This window comes from Rhinolophus sinicus, linkage group LG06 (genome assembly GCF_036562045.2).
Source record: "Rhinolophus sinicus isolate RSC01 linkage group LG06, ASM3656204v1, whole genome shotgun sequence".
NCBI lineage: Eukaryota > Metazoa > Chordata > Mammalia > Chiroptera > Rhinolophidae > Rhinolophus > Rhinolophus sinicus.
The window spans coordinates 154,384,267-154,405,195 of NC_133756.1; the positions used below are offsets into that span (position 1 = coordinate 154,384,267).

At 47.9% G+C, this 20,929-nt stretch overlaps 1 protein-coding gene across 1 annotated transcript in view; it reads left to right on the plus strand.

Moving 5' to 3' along the window:
- The first annotated feature begins 208 nt into the window (after positions 1–208).
- Positions 209–20,929, plus strand: part of PTPRJ (protein tyrosine phosphatase receptor type J) — a 154,914-nt gene continuing 134,193 nt past the window's right edge. The window contains exon 1 of the mRNA XM_019743598.2: positions 209–677. Coding sequence (XP_019599157.2) covers positions 243–677 — 435 coding nt within the window. The 5' untranslated portion in view covers positions 209–242. The remainder of the gene's footprint in view (positions 678–20,929) is intronic.

Genomic DNA, 20,929 nt, shown 5'->3' on the forward strand with positions numbered 1-20,929 from the left:
CCCAGGAATGTGGGAGGGCCTGGCGGAGAGGGCGGCTAGGCGGGGGCGCTTCCTCTGCCCGCGGGAGGGGAGCTGCCAGGGCGCGCGCGGGGCGGGGGCGGGGGCTGCAGCGGAGGGCGGCGAGGGGCCGCGGGGCTCGGCCGCCGCCGGGCCGGCGGGGCGGGAGGAAGCGATGAATATTCAGAGGGGGAGGGGAAGGGAGGGCGGGAGCGCTCGCCGCGGCTCCCTGCAGCCGGAGCCGCATGACGCGCGGAGGAGGCAGCGGGAGCCGCCGGGGCCGCGGGAGACGGGATCCGGGCGCCGCGCACAGGGGGTGGGCGCCGCTTGCTCCGCCCCGCGAAGCCCCTGCTCGCCCAGGGACGCATCCCCCCCGCGGCCGCCGCGCCGGGCCCCGCCGTGTGGCCGCCGCCGCTGCCATGTCCCCGGGGAAGCCCGGGGCGGGCGGAGCGGGGACTAGGCGGACTGGCTGGAGGAGGCGCAGGCGGAGGCGGCGGCTGGAGGCGGTGAGCTGGGCGCCCGGGATCGGGCGCACGGCGGGGCCCGACTCGCGCGGCCCGGGCACGTTCCAGGGCGCGCGGGGCATGAAGCCGGCGGCGCGGGAGGCGCGGCCACCTCGGCGCTTGCCCCGGCTTCGCTGGGCGCTGCCGCCGTTGCTGCTGCTGTGTCGCTTGGGCCAGGTGAGCAGCAGGGGGCCCAGCCGGGCGGAGGGAGGGCGGGGCGGGACTGGCATCCCCGGCACCTGCCCGCGGTGCCCGCCTGCGGGGTTCGGAGGGTGGCGAGGGCCGGATTCCTCGGAGCCCCCTCCGGGAGGGCTCGCGGGAACCCGGCCTGCCTCGCGACCGAGCCCCTTACTCGGCTGCCCCGCACCATTGGGCGGGCGGCGGGCTACGTGGTGCCCGAGCTTTCCCGTGGAAGCCCCTGCGGGCTCCAGGCCATCTGTGGCCCGCCCTTCCCGGAGCTGGTCCCGTCTGGCCGGCCCGGCTCTCCCGCCCGAAGCGGCCGGAGGGGGCGTGTGTGCTGAGGGCGCCCGGCACGGAGCGGGGCCAACCCGGCCTGCAGGGCCCGAGGGGCCGGGCCGAAGGGCAGCGGCGGCGGCCGGGGAGCGGGCAGGGCCGCCGCGCGGGGGTCGAGGCGCGGGGCCTCCGGGCCGAGGGCACCGCTTTTGGGGAAAGTACCCAACCGGGGAGAGGGGGCCACTGGCCCGCGTCCTTCCAGCGGACCGTCTTCTTCCCGGGGAAGTCGCTCGCTTCCCTGGGGGTTTATTTCGTGCTTGGTGGGCGCCGGCTCTCCCCCCACCGCCCTGTGTTCTCGCTTCGCTTTTTCAGATAATGCTGCGCCTGGCGTTTTGGTGACCGAGCTTTCTGAAAGCGACGTTCCCCCTTGGTGGTATTCCCACTGGGGGGAGGGGCTCGGCAGCTGGGAGACGGTCCCACTGCACAGATAGGGAACTTGAGGGAGAGAAGTGAAAGAGCAGAAGCACCCAGCCCTGGCCGCGGGTTCGTCCTCACAGCCTTCTAGGAGCCCGCTGGGGTCTTGAACCCGCAGTGGAAAGGTCCTTGGTGATACCCTGCTGTGTATAAAAATGTTGCTTGTTTTATACAGAGAGCATCCCTCAGGGGATGATGTTTGAAACCTGGGAAGTGAGTTATTGTCTGAGGATGGAACTTGGTTTCAGGGAAAACTTTTCAGGAAAACATACGATTGTCTGGGAGCAGAAACATCGGCCTTGGGGCAGGGATACAGCCCAGCAGGAAGGATGAGAAGGAGCGGTGGGGGCTAGTGTCCCTTCACAGTTGTCCTCAGCAGGCTTTGAACAGGCTCTCCTGAGGGCCTGGGAGGCAGTGTGACCTCCAACCGAGAATAGTGGCTCAGGTCAGGTGTCAGAAGAAGCTCCAGGGCCAGACTTTCTCCAGCTCCCTCCGTCCTCAGGTAATGGCACTTGGAGGATGAGTGTACAACCACCTGCCCCGTGGATTGTTTGGGGCTTCCCCTGGCTAATGTCTGAACGAGTTTTGTAAACATTACAGGGTGGCCAGAAGGGATTATTATGAAGGTACAGTGTGTATGACTGCCTTCTCCCTGTTCTTGTGAGGAAATTCATGGAGAGCAGTCTCTGAAATTAAAAAAAAAAAAGGCCTCATAATTGAAGAGCTCTTGCACCAAAGTCTACACTAAAGAAATACTTGATCTTCACTTATTTTTAATTTAGTACGTGTATATTTTATTATATTGCATTATTAATTTTCTTGCTTCGGTCTCGTGGTGGTTGCTAGCTATGCTTTGAATCAGCGAAAAATTTCTTGGGTAAATTTATTTCTTGCCCAATCCTTCCTTGTATTTCAATAGCATATTGCCACTCCACACTTGTCCCCTATTCAGATGTTTCCTTCCTCTCTAATTTGTTCTGTAGAAATGCAAGAAGACTCTCTTTATTTCTTGTTTTTTGGCTATGTTATAAAGTAAGAAATCTAAAGGGCTCTCTGAAAAAGCATCTTCAAAATTCATATCTATCAGTTCATCTTTACATTGGCTATTTCAAGGAATCAGTGCATTTTCATCTGGAATAGATTTTCAAGATAGCCGAAATCCCTCGTTTCTTTTAGATGAGAATATTGAAGCCCAGAGAAGACAGTGATCAGGCTGAGGTCCCCTGGCAAGACAGTAGGCACGCCAGAACTGGAATCCGTGTCTCCTTCCGGCCTGTGCCTCGTATTTTCCTGATGCTTTTGTGTGTCTGCCATATTTTCACTTTGCTCTTTCTTTTAACTATAGGCACAGTCCTGCCTCACTGTGTGTACTCCTGAAACTGTGGGTGTAACTTGAGTTTTTCAACATCAAATCATATTTGAGATTGGAAGTCATATTTGAGATTTTCAAAGCTTGTGTGTTAGGAAATGTGGTTGAAGGTATCTGACTACTTCCCTGACACATGACTGGTTTTGTGAGGCTTGGAGTGTGTATGTGTGTGTTTTAAAATGGTATCAATTGTAGCAGGTTAAAAACACAGACAAGTCACAGAGAAGTCGCAGCTCTGTGTGGGCATTAAATGAGGACTGGTGTTGGAAAGCTGAGACGCAGGAGGAGTCATTGCTTAGTAGGGCCGGAACAGCAGTTTTTGAACCTGGCATCTCATTCCACGTTTTTTTTGTCATTTCACAAGACAGGAAGGATGGTCGGAGATGATTCCAGCCTGAAGACTTTGCTGGTTGCAGTGTCTCACTCCACCCATTCTCATAGCTTTTTGCACACTAATTTTGGTGTATGTGGAGTGTATGTTTTAGGCATTGTGACAAAGCGATTTTTCCCCTTTGCCTCCTTCTCTTGAGAAATGTAGTCCTGACAGATTCTTTATGAAATCAACTTGACAGTGGGCTGCTCAAAAATGAAAAAAAAAAGCTGGTGACTGACAGCTGTTTTGTTGGTCTTATAGTGTTTTGGGTTTGCTTTTTCTTTGCTTTCTTATTTCCTGGGGAATAATAATCATTTGTGTTTATTATCTAATATAGCTAATCCCTAAGCCTATTTACCTACCTGCTTCATTCAGAGTACAAAAAATATTTTGACTCTTTATATTGCTTGTTAAATTCTCATATGGGTGACTTTAAATATTTTTGTTTTGCTTCAGAACAACAACGGAAAAACCAAAGGGTTATGTTTTGTTTGCAGACAGTTTAAGAAAACAGAGCAAATTGGTTTATGGTTAGACTGTGACTTTGAGCTGACTTCAGGTTTAGCCCCATGATAAAGATAACTGCGGAATACCCAAGCTTTCCTAAGCAGAGCGAATGAATCCTGGCTCCCGAGTGAGTAATTTTGGTCAGTAGAGAGGTTATTTAGCTCCTAAAAGTAATTTTTGCTTGGGGTTGAGGCCTAGGCAGAGTTGCTGAGTGACTGTAGGCCTGGGTTTAGCCAGCACATAATCAGCAATTACTTCTGAGTTCATTCACTGCTCGGCCAAGGGAATTATTTTGAGTGCAGCGTAAGAGGCAATTTTCTGTGCATTTCCCTTCAAACATAATGCTGCTGGTAATATTGTAATTAATAGGTAACATTATATGTGGCAGGCACTGTGCTAAGGGTTTTAATGCATTATCTCATTTGATCATTTCAGGAACAGTAAGAGGTAGGTGCAGTTAATATTCCCATTTTATCTGAGAGAAAACTGAGGTTCAGAACTTACCAAAGATTCATAGCTAGTATGTGGCAGAGCCAGGTCTGAGGTCTCCACCACCTCAGTTTACTGTCCTGTCCTGTGGGAAGGCATGTATTTTAGAGAAGGGCTTTAGGGTGCAAGTGAGAGACGAGGTGACAGACTTTTGTGGGGCCTAAACCCTGATGGGGCTGGCAGTTATTTTGGGTTCTCTCATCCTAAACCCTGTAGCATCTGCTCCATTTGTAACACGGACAACTCAGGGACCCTCTTTCCTACTCATGTTTCCTTGGGAGCCTGAGTTTACCGGGCAAGCCTGCCTTAGTGGAGACAGAATGGGGTCTGGAATGGGAAGACCTGGGTTCAGGTCCTAGCTCTGCCACTTAGTAGCTGCATAATCTTGGGCAAGTCACCTAACCTTTTTGACGCCTCATTTCCTTATCTGGAAAGTGGGACTAACACTTCCTGCTTCACGGGGAGGTTGAGAGGATCAACTAAGATAGAAGAGGAACTGGTAGGTGAAATCTAAGGCACGATTCCACTGCTGGTTGTGGCTGCTGCTGTTATATGGGGAGAAGAGGGGCTTCAAACCCTTAGTTCATGTAAGAAATACTTATCAAGCATTTTCTGCAAGGTGGTACCTGGCGGGGTGTGTGGGTGCAAGATGAACTTAGTTCAGTCACAAAACATTTTTTTTTTAATGTTGAGAATGATTTATTTTAGGGGGTATTAGTTAAAAAAAAATTCGTTAAGTTGCATATCAAGCCTGTGATTTTATAGGTAGAGTGAGGCTATCTGTAGTGTCATAGTAAATAAGTTTGTTTAAATTTAACAGAAAGTTCATCTCTGAAGAAGAATACTGAGTCCATCATTATGTAAGGATGGCATGGTCATGGCCAACTTGTGCAGGTGGTAAACTGCTGAAGTTTGGGAAACACAGGTGCCGAGTGGAGGCTGTGGTGGTGAGCGCGACAGGCAGCCCTGCCTTCGTGACTCTTACAGACGTCACTCAGGTGACCCCAGCTAACCCATCACAGCTGGAATACAGGGTGTTCTTGTTGCCCCTGCAGAGAAAGGGCTGGCACTGGATTTGCCAGAGGAGTGGTGATGAGAGTGACGGGTCCAAGGGTCTTGAAGTGGAGATTCCTGGGAAGGGTGGCTACCTCAGACCAGAGAAGGCCACAGCAGTTTTTGTTACCACCTCCTATGGCTGCCTTTCCATTGGCTTTTCTGGTGACTTCTCACAGGACAGGAGCTGTAGGAAATTTGTTATTACTTCCTTATTAGTGAAGCTGCAGTCCTCCTATTGTCTCAGAATTTCCATGGAATGTAAATGCCTGGGTGAGGGGTGGTGGTAATGAGACAGCAGATGGGGGGGGGGGCGCATTTTGAAAGTAAAGTAGTGTCAGCTCCCACAGAAGATCTAATTTTAAACATGCAAATAATTTTCAGTTCCACTTTTCCTTCTTCCTCTTAGAGGGAAACTGTACCCTGTTGCCGTTTTTTGAGGCTTGAGCAGACAATGTCGTTTCTATGATACAAACTATCATCTCATTCTCCAGGGAAGGAATGGGGTGGTGGTTTTCTGGGTGTCTGTGATGGGTCCCAGCCCATTATTACTTAATAGCTTCGCACCAACACGGAGTCTGTGTAACACAGTGTTTCTTACTCTTTCTGGGGAGGGGGAAGTATGACACCCTTACAGAGTATGTAAAAGGAAAGAAGCCTCTCTCCCAAAGAGATGCGCATATTTACAATTTTGTATCCAGTTTCAGGGGTTTAATAGAGGCTTTATAAAAACTGGAGAAGCCCAGGTTAAAAACCCTCCAATCTAAAACTGTGTTGCTTTCCTTCTAAGGAAAACCTATTTTTATGTAATGTAGACAAGTATCTATGTTTATCTTTCTAAAAAGTTACATGAAAGGAAACATTATATGTACATTGTACTCTACTCAGCCTTTTAATTTACTTAGTTACCTTGGAGATTATTTCATATCTGTAGCAATAGCTTTAAGTCATTCTTTTAAATGACTGTAATATTGTGATGTGTAAGTGTACCATCATTTATTTGACTGTTCCTCTATCAGTGGACACTTTAGTGTCTCTCCTCCCCCTACAAATTGTGCTTCAGAGAATGTCTGTGGTGCGTAGTTTGTGTAACCTTCATAAGGATAGCCATAGTATAAATTTCTGATTTTAGGATTGCTGGATTAGAGGGTCCATGCATTAAAAAATCTGATACTGTTGTGAAGTTGTCCTCCAGAAACATTGCCCCAGTATGTACCTGCCCCTGTAAGTTTGGACAGTGTCTGTTTCCTCATGCCATCAGTTGAATTGAAGATTGTTAAAGTTTTCAATATGTGCCAGTCTGAGAGGTAAAAAATTATATCCTGTTGTTTTTATTTATATCTTTAATTTTGAGTTAGTTGAGCATTTTTCCCTTTGTTTTGGGCTGTTTGCATTTCTCAAAAAAAATTGACTTTTGTTATTGATTTGCACAAGCTCTTGGAATTGAGGAAGTTAGTGTTTTGGCTCCCATTTCTGTTGCAAATATATATTTTCCAGCTATTTTAGATGCAGCCATTGTTGCTTAGGAACTCAGAGATAAATAAGACCCCTGGATGGTGAAGAGAGTATAGAACTTGGAGCCAGGCTTCTGTTTGGGATGCTGGCCCCACCGCCTAACTAGCTGTGTGATTTTGGGCAAATGCCTTAACCTCTCTGATCCTTACTGTTCACATCTCTCAAATGCTCACACAGGGTAGTTAGATAAGTTAAGTGAGATCACATTATGTTAAAGTTACCTGTAAATGGGTATAGAAATATAAGAACAACTTACAAAATATTCCATTTACTCAAGCGTTAGATTTTAAAGTGAGGGCAAGAGGGCATAATTATGAATTGTCAACATTGTGCTACAAAGTCTTTTAAATTGGATTTAAGAGAATAAATCCACAATAGATTGTATACAGACATGCATACATGTATATGTATGTATTAAAATGTGTGATGTGGAGCAATATAGGCCTCCCGATAGCACAATTTAAGTTATGTTTCTCTTTTTACAAGTGGATACAATGAAATTATTATAGGTTAAGTGACCACGAGGTATGTGACTGAAAAGTGGCCAGTGTGGTTCTAGCCCCAAAGGAGCACAGGGATATCGACCATGTCCCTTTAAAAAAATGCCCCTTCCTGCATTGGCTTGAGCATTTTTCTTTATCTTGTGTCCTGGCCGGCGTGGCTGTAGCTCTGGGTACATTTTCTGTGGGGCCACGAGGAGTACTTTATGCCAACAACTGAAAGTTGAAAGGCATAATCCTCGACTGTAATTGCAGGAGATGGGAGGCCAGGGAGTCTGCGCTGACTGTGCCACCTGTTTCCATGGCAGCCAAGTGATCCTGCATTTCCTGCTGCTGGCTGAGGGGCCACCTCATTGTCATGTCCTGTGTCCTGGGGGTTCTTCCTTCCCCACTGAGAGTGGACCTGCTCTGAGGCCTGGAGATGGACACCTACAGGGAGGCTGTGGGTATGGAGGGAAATGGATGCTCAGTGCTTAGTGCACAGGTGTTGGAGGCAGACAGACCTAATTCTTCTATTTCCTCTCTGTGTGATCTTGGGCCAGCTCTACTGATGCTTGGGGCCTCATTTGTTCTCATCTGGAAAATGGGGACAATAAGAATTCCTACCTCATAGAGTTGTTGGGGATTAAATCGATCTGCATAACAAGATCTTACCATGAAATAAAACTTCCAAAGATGTTGGCTGTTGTTCTATTATCTTTCTTTGCTGGGACACTGGCATAATTTGCTACTTCAAGAAATTAAAAAAAAAATATTTTTGCCTTATACTTTACAAAGCCTTTGTATGAGCTCATTCAATCCTTACAGCATCCCTGTGAGTTTGTCATTGCTATTTGCACTGTAGGTGTGGTTCAGACTGGCTTTAAGTGACTTGTCCAATTTAGGTGTCATTTGTCTTTTGCACAATAGTAATGTAGTTTCATAGTATAGCCCAGTTTTGAACATTACTCAAATTTAGAATTAGCTTACAAGAGGCAAATTGGCAGTCGAGTCCCCTAGTTTGGTTCATACATAATCATTAGGTTGAAATTACTGTTTTTGGTACTTTGACTATCGTATATAGTTCCACCTAATGTGTTCCAGAAACTGTGCTTTTAAAGTGAAGTTCGGAAAACCAAATCATAGACTTGCATGTGGTAAAGCAGTGTATTTAAAACTGTGGGTCATAAAATCACTTCAGTGAGTTATGGCTAGCATTAAAAAGTGGTAGACTAGAAAATAGCAGAGTTTTTCCTCCTGCGAGTAGGAAGGGTAAGTATTGTGTCATGAAACTTGTTTCAGTTATACATACATGTGTGTGCACGCACGCATGCGTGTCGGATTCCATATAAAATGAACTTCTTACCACAGGTTCAGTCATTGCACCCCCCGCCCCCCCTTCCCTAAGCTACTATGTATAGGGAATGGAGAGGTGAATGTGCGGGGTGTGGGGTGGAGATGGGCTTTGTTTCCAGAGACAGTGGGAAACCAGTATAAAGTCCCAATTATGCCTTGTCAGTGCCCAAACATATAGCTGAAAACCATCCTGCAGCTGCTGGTGTAGGAAGGATCAACTTCTGGAGAGGTCCCTTAAGAAGGGAGTGAGTGGACTAGAAGCTAAGGCTTAAGTAGCTGCCCTTCTGGAAACTTGTGGCTCGGGGCTGTCCCAGTAGGGCAGCTGTTGGCCATGCTCTGTGTTGTTTGGTAGATGGGTTTGGTAGAGAGCTAACACTGCCTCCTGTGTTGTGTACTTTGAATGAGATTTCAGGCCCATCTGAGGGGAGTGGAGGCTGTGAGGGCCCATCACCCATCTGGCGCACAGTGGGCACTCACACTCATAGCCCAGACTCTTACCTCCAGGTTTGCTGCCTTCACTCCAGTCTCACTGGTCTGCATGGGACTCACGCTGGCCCCTGTCTGGTGGCTCTTAACCCACTTGTCTGGAGGTTGGTTCGATTCCTTTTTGAGTCAGGTCAGGCTTTTTTTTTTTTAATACAAAAAATTTAAAAAATAACTAAATACAAGAAGCAAGCAAAATTACCTAACCTCCACTCCTCCAAAGTTAACTCCTGGTACCATTTTGATGGTTGATCTTTTACTCTTTTTTAATGCATGTTCTATCTATTTATTCTAAAATAGCATTACCTTTACACATACTTTGTAACTTACACTTTTTAACCTAATTTCTTTTTTAAATAACTGTGGTGGATGCCTCCCTAGGGACACGCCAGGAGGCCACAGCATAAACCTGAGGCTTCTTCCTGTAGCGTTGCTGTTACTCAGTGGAAAGTCTTTTGAAATGTTTTTTGAAAACAAACAAACATGGGCGTATTGTAGATTAGATACCAAATTTGTATCCAGAATTTTTTTCAGCAAATACAAGAGACAATCAGGAAATCTACCCCTCAGACCCTCGGGGAGGTGAGGTCTCTTTCCGGTGCTTTTCTCAGGGGCAGTTTGTGAAGTAGGGACAATAGGTTGCAAACATTCCCCTTGCCAGTAAATGTATTCCTGTATAACTTTTAGAAATGTATTGTTGTATGACTTGTATAACTTTTAGCTGCTGCGACCCATTGCATCTTAGAGGCAGCTTATCTCGTTCATCCTGTGATTCGTCTTCTAGTTTGTTTCTGAAAGTTTGTGCTGCAGTGAACCCTGTTCAGATGGCTTTGTGATGAAGTCTTTGCACTATCTCTGCTGATTGTCTTAGGATAAATGGAGATGGTAAAAATAACAACAGCAGCTACCACAGGTGGCAGATTTATCCTGAACTGTTATCAGCACTGGGTACCTATTAACTCATGTCGTCCTACGAGGTAGATGCAGAGAAGGAAACTGAGGCCCAGAGAGTTGTAATCTGGTCCATGGCCACACACTGGGCCAGAACCTCACCCAGCTAGTGCGGGCTTCCTTGGGGACATGATGGGGAGCTGGACAGGATTGTCCACATGGGCCAGGGAGTGTGTGAGTCTACGGGAAAGACAGCTGGGCTTGAGGCCCGTTCTCACCGGTGGGAGAGTCATCTTCCTGTGGGATGGGTAGCACAGTGACACCTGCTGCTCAGAGACAGGATGTGGTGGGATTAAATGCTCCCCAAAGCCAGAGAAGATGAGTTATCTTAGCCATGGATTTTAGAACCTGGAGCCATCGTGGTAAAGGCTGCCTGAAACTTTGGCGCGTTGGCCCCGATCAAAGGAATGACATAAGGGCATCTTCTCGGGGTCCTGGCCTTCCTGTTGTGAATGAATTTGGATTTCACAGAGTTTGAAATTGGGCACGGATGACATGAGTTCAGAGTGTCCTGTAAGAAAAGCAACAGGAGAAGGGCATGGGTTTGGTGTCAGCAGAGTCTTGGATCCAAATCCATGCTCTTCTCCGACAGCCAGGTGACCCTCTACCTGCCCAGGTACTTAAGCCCCTTGGAATCTGTTATGGCACCTTGAAAATGGGTGATAATTGCCAGTATTAGGGTTAAGTGAGGGAAGGTGTGCAAGGCACCCGCTCCATATTGTGGCACTTAGTAGGTGGGCCTTTAAGTGTTTGCTCCCACCTCAGCCCTCTTTATTCACACACACCCTGACTTTCTGCCTGCAGTTACCATGTGCCCAAGATTTGAGGAGACCTGCTCTGAGGTGTTCCGACAACTTCCAGCCTTGATGCCTGGGTGTGTGGTTGTCTAAAGTGGCCACCTAATCCTACGGTGGGAAGAGAAATCATAGGGCTGTTGGGGGGTAAGGGGGGGAGCTCTCACTTAAGGTGACGTGTGGGCATATCTGAAGATGTTGTCCTGTTCTCACTTAGATTCATAACTATCTCTAAAAGAGAATAATGCTGATTAAGTGAGGGCAGGACATCTCAACAGAGATCCCATAGCCAGAACCAGCCTTCCCTGGAGGAGAGTAATAGTCTGCTTGCCTTTTCTCCCTGCTGGTCAGGCCATCCCAATCCATCAAGTCCTTTGGGCAAGGATTTGTTCAAGAGCACTAAGCACGTCTTCTCGGTCTAGCACCCTCTAGCCTTGCTCGTGTCTCTTAAGATGCTGCCCCGAGCCTGCTGTGTCGAGCTTGGTCTCATCACCAAACGCCCATCTTCTGCCTTCATGCCTCAGCCCATTCCTCGAGCTCGTCTCATCCTGAAAACCCCTCTACCTGACACCACCTTTCCCCTTATTCTCTGACCTGCGTTCTCATTGTAGTTTACACCTAATGTGAAATTATTTTCACAGCTCAGACCTGGGCTTCCCTGAAATCAACAATAACCTCCAATTTGGCTTCCTGGGTTCCGGCGACTGGGAATCCGTCCCTGTGCTCATGGCCGTCAGACAGCACGGGGTCACCTCTGTCGACTGTCTTACTCGGGGCCTGTTCACGGGAGCTAGAGACAGCCTGTGCAGTTGGTGAAAAGCTTGGGCTTTAGAGCCAGCTGCCTGTTTGAGAATTCCTTGTATCTGTCACCTTGACCCTGCGGCTCAGCCTCTCTGTGCCTTTGTTTTCTCACCTATACAATATGATGAGGTGATTCAGCTCTTGGGTTGTTACAGGAAGTACATAAAATCAGGTATGTATCACAAAGAATTATGCAGCGCGTATTAAACATCAATAAACACTAAAAATGAAAAGAAACGACGTGTTGGGCGTGGGGTAAGACTCAGACAGTCAGCCCGTCTCTGACCACATAGTTTCGTTTCTTTTGGGAGATGCGCGCGCAGTAGCTAGTATTTGCGCTGGAACCTGGCATTTGGGCTTTGCCGCGGTCTGACAGTGTGGTGGTTATGAGTGGGCACTTACCTCTCTTCCTCTAGACCAGGGTTTCTCAGCCTCAGCACTTGACATGTGGGACCTGAGAATTCCTTGCTTTGGTGGCTCCCCAGGGCACTGTAGGATGTTTACCAGCCTCTCTGGCCTCTTCTCACTAGATGTCAGAAGCTCCCCCCACACACCCACTTGTGACAACTGAAAATGTCTCCTGATAGTGCCACTGTCCCCAGAGGGAAGTGCCCTGGTTGAGAACCATTGCTTTAGGCAATGCCTGGGTTGAAGTCATGGTGTAGGAGGCTGGCTGTGCCCTGGCTGTCTTGGTGGTGGGCCTGGCTGTCCCTCCCTTTTCATGTGATTGTTGGTAACTGACTTCACCCAGTGCCACAGGAGGTCTAAACAAGAGCATTTACCATTGTGACAAATATCCAGATGGCCGGGTCTCAGGAGACAATTCACATCCAACTCCCTGACTGTTTAGTGAGCACTTTTTAGGGATGCTGTGGCCCAGCGAGCACTGTGCCGGGAGTCTCAGCGCCCGGTATGGTTCCTGGGTCACATTTCTCCATATGTTCTCAGCCTGGGTTTCCTCCTCCACAAAGTGGGAATAGCTGACACAGTTTCCCCACCCTAACCCTGGTGGGAAAGGAAGCCAGTGTTGATGTGATATGTGTGGTGCTAAGCTCTGCCGTAGGGGATGTGAAGTTGGGGCCAAATGTGCCAAGTTCCACACAAGGGATAGACCCAGTCAAAGGGAGATCCCATTACAAAGAGATTCACTGCCAAGTTCCCCCTCCCACTAGCTCCCTGGAGCAGATTTCAGCTCTTCGAGAGTTTAGAGGCCTGGGGGCAGAAAGCTAGAGCTAATGCCTTCAGAGCCAGGGAAGGGAGAGCAGCAGGACTGAGGCAGGAGAGGCAACCCAGGAAAACCCCTGAAGTGGGGGCTGCCAGCCCTGGCTTCCTGGACTCTCTCTGTTCACACAGCTTTTCAGGAATATATCCCTTTGTGAAGCCAGAAAAGGGCTCCCAGCTCACTGTGGGTCAGACCTGGTCCGGACATACTGTTGTCTGTTCTTTTGCCCAGATTCCAGCCAGCTCTTCTGAGGTGTCCACTGTGCTGTCACACACAGTGTGCTGGGCTCTGCTTTCATCCTTACAAGTATCATGTCCGTTTCAGAGATGAGGCCCAGAGAGGTGATGTGGTGTTTCCATAATCTCGCTTCGTAGCTTTCAAAGCTTGAATTTTCTCGCGTGTCAAATGGGGATAAATAAACACATCAGAAGGTGGTGATCAAGATTCCACGAGGAAATGTTTGGGAAGCTCTAGCACCCTGCCTAGCATACGGAAAGGGCTCCCTAAATGCCAGCTGCTGTCAGTATTATTGTTTCAACGATCAGGGATAGCACATGGCTCTTGCTTTGATGAGCTTTTCCAGGAATAAGACTTGTTTGCCCTTATCTAGTCATACAGTCTAATTCAGTCCCTGTTCAGTAAATGTTTGGGGGTGCAGCTACTTAGGGTGGGGGGAGATGTCACTTGGCGAGGACAAAGAGTCTGAGATTCAGGACCACCCTCGGGTGGAACGGGTGATCTCACTGTCTGAGGGGGGACTTCAAACCAGCCGAGCTCATTGCCACACACCTTGGTGGTTAATCATTGCTAGTAAGAAGATAAAACGGATCAGTGCCTCCAAGAAGGTCAGAGAGAAAGGACCTAGGGACACTACTAGGGAAGGCAAATGGGTTCTGATTTGTGTCCATCTTTAAGTGATTGGTAGTGGCTGCTCGGGCCCTGCATAGAAAGGTTCTCAGATCAGTTGGGATGGCCTAGCTCAGCAGGACAGGGTGCTGGGATCAATTAGTGATGTCTGCTATGGCCACAAGAAAGGCGGGGTGGAGCACATGCTGTTTATTTGCTCTCATTGGATATAGCTGATGACACTGAGCCTTACTCACTAGAGATTTACCCAGCAAGTCAAAACCACAGACATCTTTTTTTCAAGGGATCATTTAAGAGTGTCCGATTCTTTTGTTTCACCCCTGAGGAAGTGACTTTTGTTTGACTGTCTTCAGTGAGGAGCAACTTGCTATCTCAAAAGGCAGCCATGTTCTGTCTTTGGGCCCCTCTTCTCAAGCATGGCTGCCCCGGGAAACTTCCAGAAACTACTGATTGGAGGCCCCCACTCCTGCCCAGTGGCATATCAGCCCAAGCTTTGTTGTTTTATTGTAATTTTTCCAAACTCCTCATGTAAGGTTAATGTGTAACCTCATGTAGGGGGTGGACTTGAGAACCACTAAGACCAAGTTTTTTCTTGGAAAAAGGCCCAGAAAGGGCTGATTGTCCACTGTTATGTGTAGTTAGTGGCACAAGGAGAAGGAAAACCAGGGGGAAAACCCTTTATGAAGTGCCAACTCTACACCAGTCTCTTTTACTTTCATGCTGAGACCCTTCTTGTCCCACAAAGTTGTGTTAGTCCACTGCTTAAAACCCTCTGTGCCTTCATATTACAGTTAGATAAACTCAGAGGATGGCTGGCACGACCCCAACCCTCAAATCCGGTCCCCAGACCTTTCCCTCCCTTCTGACTCCATCTAGTCCACCTTCCCCTTTTACGGACTCCGGTCACATGGGCTCTATTATGGTGGATGCTGGCACCACCCCACTCTCCCTGGGGGGGGGGCTCTTTCTGCAGTGGTCTCCCCCAGGTCCTCCTGGCTCCTTCTCAGGCCTTAATTTGTCCTTGGCCACACCCTTGATTCCATTATCCTGTTCATTTCCTCTGTCCTCATCGCCACCTGAAACTATCTAACTAGTTTACTGTTTCCGGTTCCCCACACCCTGGAGTATGAACTGCAGGAGGTGGGGACCCCATCTGTCTGCTTCTCTGCTCCGTCCCTCATGTCTAGGACAGAGCTTGACTCAAAAAGTGTTTGTTAAATGGACAAGTTGAAAGAACCGCCATGCCATGGAGATGGTGTTATCCCCAAGTTACAATTGACTAGAATTTTGGTTTGCTGCCTCTCAGTCTCATGTTATTTCCAGTTATCTCATAATATTTTTACCTTTTGCCATGAGAGCCCTGAGAGAGAGAGAGACAGAGAGAGAGAGAGAGAAATTGGGAGGGATCACAGTAATCCTTGGGGATGGGGTTTAACTTGCTGTAGTAAAAAGAGCACAGATTTTGAAGTCCTCTGGTCTTGAGTTTGAATCTCAGCACTGCTCTTGCTAGCTTTGTGATATTGGGAAATTACTGAACCTCTCTGAGGCCAGGTTGTCTTGTATGCAAAATGGAATCACAATACATTAGTGATTATTACTGATTGAATGCTTTCTGTGTGCCAGGCACTGTGCTAAGTGCTTTGTATGTTTCGACTGGGTGAATCCTCATGACCAGGTAATGAGGTGGTTCTCTGCTTGTCTTCGTTTTATAGAAGAGGAAAACGAGATACAGACACGTGAAGCAACCAGCCCGAAGTCACACAGCTAATCAATCGAGGAAACAGGGTCCAAGCTTTGGCAGCTGGGTTCTAGAGTCAGGGTGTTAGGAATTTCTGAAATCCCGCGCAGTGGCCCCAGAGCAGGTGGTGGTGTGAGGTACACAGTACAAGTTAGTTTCTCCCCACCTTTGACCTTTACTCACAGTGACATTTAAGTTTTTTTACTGTTTTGTTCTCAGGTTGGTGATAACGTATCAATTTCCTGTCTGCTGTAGGTGCTCACTTCCAAGCACAGCTTCTGTTGACAGGACCTCAGGGAGAGCAGCTTGCAGGCCCCACGGATGTGCGTTGTATGTTGGGCCCTGGCACTCAGGGAGTGTGGGCAAATGAGTGCGTTTTCCCACATAGAAATCTTCTGCCTCAAATATTTATTGAGTGTCTACTTTGTGCCAGACATTGTGACTATGACCAATAAAAAAAAATTAAAATAATAAACCTTTCTCCTATCACCCCAACCCATCAACCTCTCCTTTTACAGCCTGGTAACCCACACACTTTTCGTGGTTGTGATCATTTTATTTGGAGATGTGGCTTTGAGACTGTGATGGGCCTGGGGTGGGTGTCACCTTGCTGAGGCATTTTCTGGGAGGATTTGCCCTGTTTTGATAAACGGAAGTGTGAATAACCAAAGCCTCATTTCAAGTGGCTGCTTTATTTTGGGGTGGGCAGGACTCAGTCTTGATGTGAGACAGAGAGGCTTCAAAATGAGTTTGCTTTTCTTTTTTAATTTATTTTTTTCTCTAATTATGTAAGAGCGGTGTAATAACATTAAAAGAAATTTAGAAACCAGAGAAAGGAGAACAAAAGAAGCCTAAAGTCCCTCCACCCCCTCATTACAGAGCTATTATAATTTTAAAGTAGTTACAGCTATGATTTTTTTTTTCCAGGTGGCTTCTTATTTAAAATAATTGTGATCACAGAGCAGGGACAGTTCTAGGCTCTTTAATGCCAAAAAGCTAAGTGAAGAAAACATTTTTTTCCCACGGCGATACATGGATGATATAACCATAATTTTGAAGAGCTGCAGGATACTGCATGGAATGGATGTACTGTAATTCACTTAACCTTTTTCGTATTTAGAGATTTAAGCAGTAGACAATTTTTCACTGTTGTCAGTAGTGCAGGGATGAATATCTTCATGCAGATAGCCTTTTCTGTGAAATAGAAACGATTTCTTCTGGATTAATTTCCAGGCATCTTTATAATCTTTGACACCACCCACCAAATGACTTTCCAGAGGAGGTGCACTGTTTACATTGCTATTAGAATGGATGAGACTGCCTGTTTCATTATGCCCCCACCAGCGCTGGGTGTTACCATTTTTTAAAAACAAATTTAATATTTACATTTGCAGACATGCCAGCTGGGTGGTGTGGTGGCTGCCTCACACCGCGTTTTGACTGTATGTGACTCACATAGAACCTATTTTGTGTAATCTTTTAAAAAAATGTATGGGTTTTCTTTTTATGCTCTGGAAAAATGTCAAGTCACTGTCTACTGCATTCTGCATTTGTCTGGTGGTACCCAGAAAAATTATTAGTGCAGCCAAAACCAGCTAGGCCTAGTTGTATATTACCCGACTGCAGAGATAATCAGTTGTAGTCATTTCATTTTTAGGGCTAATTTTAGGGGTGCCTGCTCTCCAATATCTAGCTTAAACTCAAATTATGTGATGGTTGGATGGACACGTGCAGTATAAAACAGTACTGAGCACCTACTAGATATCTAGACCTTTGTGATGCCAGCTTAAAAATGGCCGCAGGTGGTAGCACAGTGGAAAGAGAAAGGTGAATTCAAACTCCAGCTTTGCCCCTTGCCTCATGATTCTTGGTGAGGCTCCCTGCCCCTCCTCCCCCAGCTTCCTTTGTTTCCCCAGCTGTAAATCAGTCTGATCGTGCCTTTGGAGGTCAGGATTAAGAACGTTGTGTTAATAAGGATTTGGCACACAGGCAGTCCTGGGGATCCTGCTGACGAGGAGGAAAATAGGCCAGTCCAGGTATCTTTCCTTTAGGAAGTTCCAGTTTAGCCGGACAGATAAGACGGGCTGGCTGGAGACAGTTTCAAGTCACAGACAGTGCAGGTGTCAGGGCAACAGCCAGGAGTTGAGGCAGGAGTAAGGCCAAGTGCTGTGTTAGGGGTGAATGTTGGGAGGCCAGGCCCGCAGTGGGGAAGACTCATTCCTCCACGGTGAGGGGTCATGTCTGGCAAATTCACTATGTCTGTGGCAGGTCACCTGGGGACTTGAAGGTTTCGGACGTCAGTAGGATTTAGACTCTTGTAGAGAATGAGGCATCATGGGAGGAGTTCTTTTCAGATTGTAAATATCAATCATTTAATGGTTTTACTATGTTTTTTGATGGCAATTTAAAAAATAACAACTTTGGTGCCGGTCCGGTGGCTCAGGCGGTTAGAGCTCCATGCTCCTCACTCCGAAGGCTGCTGGTTCGATTCCCACATGGGCTCTCAACCACAAGGTTGCCAGTTCAATTCCTCGAGTCCTGCAAGGGATGGTGGGCTCTGCCCCCTGAAACTAAGATTGAACACGGCACCTTGAGCTGAGCTGCCGCTGAGCTCCCGGATGGCTCAGTTGGTTGGAGCATGTCCTCTAACCACAAGGTTGCGGGTTCGAGTCCCGTGAGGGATGGTGGGCTGCGCCCCCTGCAACTAGCAACAGCTACTGGGCCTGGAGCTGAGATGCGCCCTCCACAACTAAGACTGAAAGGACAACAACTTGAAGCTGAACAGCACAGTTGTGCAGGGTGTCAGGCGGGGTTTCTGCTCCCGTCTCCAACAAGAGCATGCAGAACATGGTGAGGCCAAAAAGGAACACCCACGGAGCCATAGGTAGGGGAGTCATACTACTGTATTCTCGCTGGCGGCACTATAGTCTCATTGGAGGCTGGATCCACACTGTCTGCAACCCACCATCCTAACTGCAATCCGCGCTTCCCAGCCCAGCCACCATCTTCTTGCTAGCCCCCCATTTTGCTGCTAGTGTAGCCACAGCAGTTATATTAGTGGCCAATGGCTCACTGGTTACAGCTGACGGCCAACTAGCCACAGCTGATGGCCATGCAATCACAGTTGATGGCCATTTGCTACCTGAGCCAGCACCTTTCTATGTGAGGCCGAGAGCCTGGAAACTATTTTCTGGGGCTCTGCCCCCACAGGCACCCTCCACAACTAAGATTGAAAGGACAACAACTTGACTTGGAAAAAAAAGTCCTGGAAGTACACACTGTTCCCCAATAAAGTCCTGTTCCCCTTCCCCAATAAAATCGTAAAAACACACACACAAAAAAAACTTTACTGCGATAGAATTCACATACCATAAAATTCACCCTTTTCAAGTGTGCAGTTCAGTTGTTTTTATATTCAGAATTGTGCAACCTTCACCATTATCTAGTTCGAGAATTTTTCCATTACCCCAGAAAGAAACCCCCACACTCCTTAGCAGTCATTCCCTAGCCCCCCTTTCCCCAGCTCCTGGCAACCACCAAATTGCTTTCTGTTTCTAAGAATTTGCCTAGTCCATGTATTTTATAGAAGTGGAATCATACAAAATTTGTCCTTTTGTATCTGGCTTATTAGCATAACGTTTTCAAGGTCCATCCTTACTGGAGCATTTATCAATAATCTATTCCTTTTTATGACCATCTAATATTCCATTGTAGGTATAGCCATGTTTTATTTTTCCTTTCAGGAATTGATAGACATTAGGGTTAATTCCACTTTTTGGCTATCACAAATAATGCTTCTGTGAACAGCTGTGTACAGGTTTTATGAGGACACCTGTTATCAGTGTGGGAGGATTTTGAACTGGAAAGTGGTGTTTGGAGCCTTTGAGCGGGTGCTGTGTGGAAGCCTGTGCATGTCTCTGCTCTTTCCATGCCAGTCCAGGGCAAGCTTTAAATGACCCTGTGAGGCAGGGTCTAGTATTATCCCCCTTTTATAGGTGAGGATGCTCAGCTTCAATGCGATTAAGTCAGCTGCACAGCTAGAAAATGGTAGATCCCAATTCTGTCCAGCTTTGAGCCGGCCAGCACGCCCCAAGCCTCACGTAGGCCAGGTGGTTTGGTGGCTTTGCTGGGAGGGGCCTAGAATAGAGGCTGAGTGGCGCTGTAGAGTGGCAGTAAGCTGCACGGAGTGGGGCGGTGCGTGTGTACCAGTGTGAGGAGGGTATGGGGGGAGGGAAGGTGCTGGAGAGGCTGCATGAGCAGGACCTGGTGTGTGGATGTGACACAGAAAGAACACCGAGTTGGAGTTACAAGAGTGGGTTGGATTCTTAGCACGACCTTTGTGACCTTGGGCTAATCTTGTCTCCTTTGAGCCTCATCTTCCTCATCTGGAACCTGGGGCCCTTCTCCTTGCCTCTGCCTCCCTCAAGACTAACGTGAATGGTATGGGGGAGAGGGGGGCGAAGGGGGGGGAGAAAAGGAGGAAGGGGGTGCAGAACCTGCTAGAATGTGCAGAGCTAATTATCTAGGAGGCAGAGTGTGTCTGGGGGTGGGGGTGGGTGGGACATGCAGCAGGTGCAGGCAGGTTCTGGGGGAGGACGTGGCCAGCTTGTCTGAGAAGACATCCCTGCCCATTTGGGGGAGTCCTCAACCCTGTGAAAGCTGCTACCTCGAGGCTAATGAGCTGGTTATAATCCAGAGACTATTGATTTTTTTTCTAGTATTTGAGTTTGAGCCTTTGTTTCTGGGAAGATGGTGTTGACCTGCCCACAGCACCAACAGCGTCCCCCAGGACATGCTCCCCTCATTCTGGCCAGGCATCACCTTCAAGCCATCGAGGTCTTCCTGGGTCCTAGAGGTCACTCGGGTGGCCTGTCCTGTCTGGGCTTGTCTCTGTTCGAGTCAGGGCTGACTATCCCCTTTATCACCAATGTGCAGCTTGCCTGGGTTTTGTGAAAAGCCTGTCATTGACAGTTAGGAAAAAAAGACAGAAAGCTCTCCTTTAGATTTGGCATTGCAATGACTTGCTCTTGTTCTGACTCCAGTATTTTGCTGGGTTGTTATGAATCAGTCAATTTTTTTTTTTAAGCGTGACAAGCACATTTGTCTTAAAATGAGGAGGTAGGCTTATGGGATGCAAGTTAGATGAGTTTTTCTTAGACTAAGTCAGAATCCTGCTCCTACCCCCGTCAGAGAGTGATCTGCTGTGTTTTCCTTTGTCCTGACTGTGAGGACATCCGGAGTGTAGGTGTGACAGCCTTCCTCTGTGTGTTTCTGCTCTCTTGCCTCCAGGCAGCAGCTGTTGGTCGGTGGCTGTCCTTATCGATTTTCATCATGAAGTACAGTCACTGTTCATTTATAAAATTGGTCAGGCCCAAGAGCCTCATTCAGAGAAGGAAGAGACCTTAAGGATCATCTAATCCAGACCATTCACTTTGCAGGTGTTGAAACTGAGGCCCAGAGAAGGAAGGCGACTTGCCCAAGGCCACACAGCTAGTCACAGTGGGA